This window comes from Lactuca saligna, chromosome 4 (genome assembly GCF_052625555.1).
Source record: "Lactuca saligna cultivar CGN05327 chromosome 4, ASM5262555v1, whole genome shotgun sequence".
In the NCBI taxonomy this organism is placed as follows: domain Eukaryota; kingdom Viridiplantae; phylum Streptophyta; class Magnoliopsida; order Asterales; family Asteraceae; genus Lactuca; species Lactuca saligna.
The window spans coordinates 265895218-265898960 of record NC_136420.1 but is presented as its reverse complement, the minus strand read 5'-3'; the positions used below and the strand labels follow the sequence as shown (position 1 = coordinate 265898960).

Sequence of the window (3743 nt, the reverse complement as noted above, 5' to 3'; positions counted from 1 at the left end):
GACTCGCCGAGTCGGTTGCATGAAACTTCTAAACAGTTGATTCTGCTCAAAACCAATGCATACAACTTATAGATATAGGTTCTTAAGGCTTGGTTACCATGTAAAGTTTCCAATTTTACGTGTACATATGCATGAAAAGGAATTTAAAGGCTCAAAAGGCACTAAAAAGAGTAGATCTAGGGCTTTCATGCAAAATGGCTCCATAAAGGTGTTAGATCTAAGTTTTTGGAACTGAAACATTGCTAGATCCAAAGGCTAATCAACCCAATGCGATCTCTCTACTATCATCAAGCTAAGAAATGGATAAAATGGCCAAAATGTGATTTATAATGCAGAATCAATCATAGAAACAGAAGGAATCCGATTAGTACCTCAATAAACTATGTAGTGGGTGCAAGATCTTGGATCTCCTTCTACTCCTTTGGATCAAGCTTCCTTCTTCTCTTCAAAACTTCAAGATTCACACACGAAACGCTCAAAATGCTCAAGGAATGGTTAGGGTTTGCTAAATGATGTTCTGAGGGTGAAGGAGGCGAGTTTGGGGCTCATAACATGGCTTAAATAGGGTCCAAAACCCGTGCATCTAGGGTTTCTTCCAGACTGGCGGAATCGCCGGGTCCAGGATATGGACTCTCCGAGTCGCCAACTTGTACGTGCTCAATATCTCATCTTTACTCGGCAAGTCGGGCCTACAACTCACCGAGTTCCAGCTAAAAATGCAAAAATACATAGATTAAAATACATACCAGGAACCAGGTGCTACATCTGCACTTTAAAAAATAAAAAACTAAAAAAATATTATTTTAAAAAAAATCCGAAAATTTTATTTATTATGTAATTTTTTAGACATTTCAATTAATATGTAGAATAACACAAAGAATTTAACATTAAATGAAATCGATAAGATTATGATCATGCCCTTATTGAGTTAGTTTTGATCTAACGCTCCACTTTTAATTCTCGGGTTCTCGGGAAACTATGAGTTCTCAACCAATCTTAACGCTATATATATATATATATATATATATATATATATATATATATATATATATATATATATATATATATATATATATATGTTGTAAATAATTGGATGACAACATTTTCTACCCTAATGTCAAATGTGTAAGAGTTATTTTCAACTCCTATAACCAATATGTCAAATATGTGTAAGAACTCATTGATTATGTATAGTGGTTTAATTAGTATAAATAGCACCCTTGTGTATGTGGGAGATACACCGATTTGAATACTTTATATAAGTTATAAAACTCTCTCCATATCCCCATTCTTCTTTCTTAAGGTCATTAGTTTAGTTTTGTTAATATTGCTTTAATTACATCAAGTCTTATAACACATTATCAACACGAAAGCTCTAATCAAGGTTATTTAGAAGTGGAAATCACATCTATCGTAATCAAGTTACAATATGTCCAACATTGCAAAGCTCGAGTTTGTAGCACTTGAAGTTAGTGGGAAAAACTATTTGCCATGGATGATAGATGTAAAAATGCATCTTGAGTCCATGGGTATCTCAAATGCTATAAATGAATTTAATTATTTCTTGGCACAAGACAAAGAAAAAGCACAAGTTTTCCTTCGTAAGCATATTGAAGAAATGTTGAGATTTGAATATCTTGATGTTACTGATCCAAGTATTCTCTGGAATCATTTGAAAGAAAGATTTGATCATCAAAAGGAAGTTATACTTCCAAATGCAAATGATGAATGGAGAACACTGAGGTTTCAAGAATTTAAGAAAGTAAATGAATACAACTCAACTTTGTTCAGAATATGTTCACAACTCAAGTATTATGGACAAGAAGTTACTGATGAAGATATGTTGGAGAAAACTTACTCCACATTTCATGAAACAAACATTACCTTGATGCAACAATATCGGATGCAAAAGTTCACAAGATATTCTGAACTGGATGCATGCCTACTTGTTGTAAAGCAAAACAATGAGCTCTTGATGAAAAACCATGAATCTCATCCAACGGGATCAGTAGCACTTCCTAAAGCAAATGCTACAGATACTGATGGTCATCAAAACAATACACGTGGATGAGGGCGTGGTTAGAAAAGGAATAATTACCGATGTTCACAAAGAAAAAATGTCCACACACAAGATAAGGCAAAGTGACAAGGCATGATACTGGGACATCACAAAAATCTGATGGTTCATGTTACAGATGTGGTAGCATAGGCCATTGGTCAAGGACCTATCGCACACCTGCACATCTTTGTCAGCTTTATCAAGAGTCCATTAAAGGAAAAGGAAAAGAAGCAAAAACCTCGTTGATAATGTTGAATTCACTCTACTAACTTTTGATGATTTCTGTAATGACATGGAAAACATAAACTAAAAATTTATATTATTGTTCTAATAAACTTGTTTTTCCTTTATTTGTTTTTCATGTAATGTCTTTCCTACAATAAATGAGCTTTCTTTATAATAATTATTATGAATATGTTTATTCGCTTATTATTTCTTTCATATGTGAAGTTTATTATGAGTCCAACTGGAGCACAACACCAAGAAAAGGTTGGCGATCTTTCTATAGCGGATAGTGGTAGTACGCATACTATTCTAAAATCAAAGAAATATTTTTTTTCAAAATTAGTACCAACAAAAAAAGTCATACATACAATATCAGGTCCTGCAGACTTGATAGAGGGAATTGTGTAACAACCCGTTATTTCAAGTCAGTAAAAATCGAGTCCTGTAACCTCTTTGAGAAAGGAAATAGAATATCATCGAAAAATGAAGTATTAAAAAACTCTATTTGGAGTACACTATGTGGTAGTTATTGTCTTAAGGTTTCCAAACATATAAATAACACAAAAATCCGAGTTATAACGAAGAAGTTATGCTCATTCTAAGTTTTCCGACAAAAACCAGCAATGCGAATTTGCGTAAAAACGCAAAGTTTCAATAAAACACTTTCCGACCTTAGGTGTCTAAATGAAAGTCGTAGATATCGTTAAACTACAAACATGCATAAAAAGAACGCTCAAATCGGACATTGTATGAATAAGTTATGAATTTTTAAAGAAATTCCTTAATCACGTCATTTTAATAAATAAATAATAAAAATAATTCCGGAATTTGCCAACGAAATCTAAATGAAAGTTGTAGATCGTAGTCTCACCTTCGCGGGGATATAAAGAACGTCAAAAACGGAGTTCGTATGAAGGAGATATGAATTTTCGAAGTTTGATAATTAATTTATATATATATTTTTTTTATAAAACTTCGGTATTATCCGAAGGGGAGTCAGCGTCCTCATCCGAGGTACGCGCTGCGTAATCCTGTACGCCCCGCGTACCCGAGGAACTTGGCCTCAAACCGTCCACGTCGCCCTATGCGAGGCACCCGACCCGACCCGTCCCATCCGACCCGACTGCCTGAGCCGTCCCATCCGAGGCCGAGGCAGTCGAGGCTTCGGTCACGCATGACGTACGTGTACGCGCTGCGTACAAGCGTACGCCCCGCGTACGTGGCCTTTCAGGCCCCCCTATAAATAGCATGCGAGGGTTCCCGGGAAAATGGCCCATTCTCTCTCCTTTTTCTTGCGTTTTACCTCGTTTTCCGTGCTCGCACTACCCCGAAGCCCTGGTCATTTTGTGCAAGTCCCGAAGGTCGATTTTTCTCCCGAGGAATCCCGAGATTTCCGAGGAAAATCCATTTCCCGAGACGAAAGTCTGCCCGGTTTTCCATCTTGCTATCTTCAAACTTT

At 36.1% G+C, this 3743-nt stretch overlaps 1 protein-coding gene across 1 annotated transcript; it reads left to right on the top strand.

Annotated features, from left to right (window-relative positions):
• Positions 1 to 1429: 1429 nt before the first annotated feature.
• Positions 1430 to 2071, top strand: LOC145040627 (uncharacterized). The gene has a single exon (XM_078988537.1). It carries the CDS (start codon positions 1430 to 1432, stop codon positions 2069 to 2071), a length of 642 nt encoding a protein of 213 aa, XP_078844663.1.
• Positions 2072 to 3743: the final 1672 nt, after the last annotated feature.

Bases quoted from the DNA above. Each gene is read 5' to 3' on its own strand.
- LOC145040627 (XM_078988537.1), top strand. From the start codon at position 1,430: ATGTCCAACATTGCAAAGCTCGAGTTTGTAGCACTTGAAGTTAGTGGG.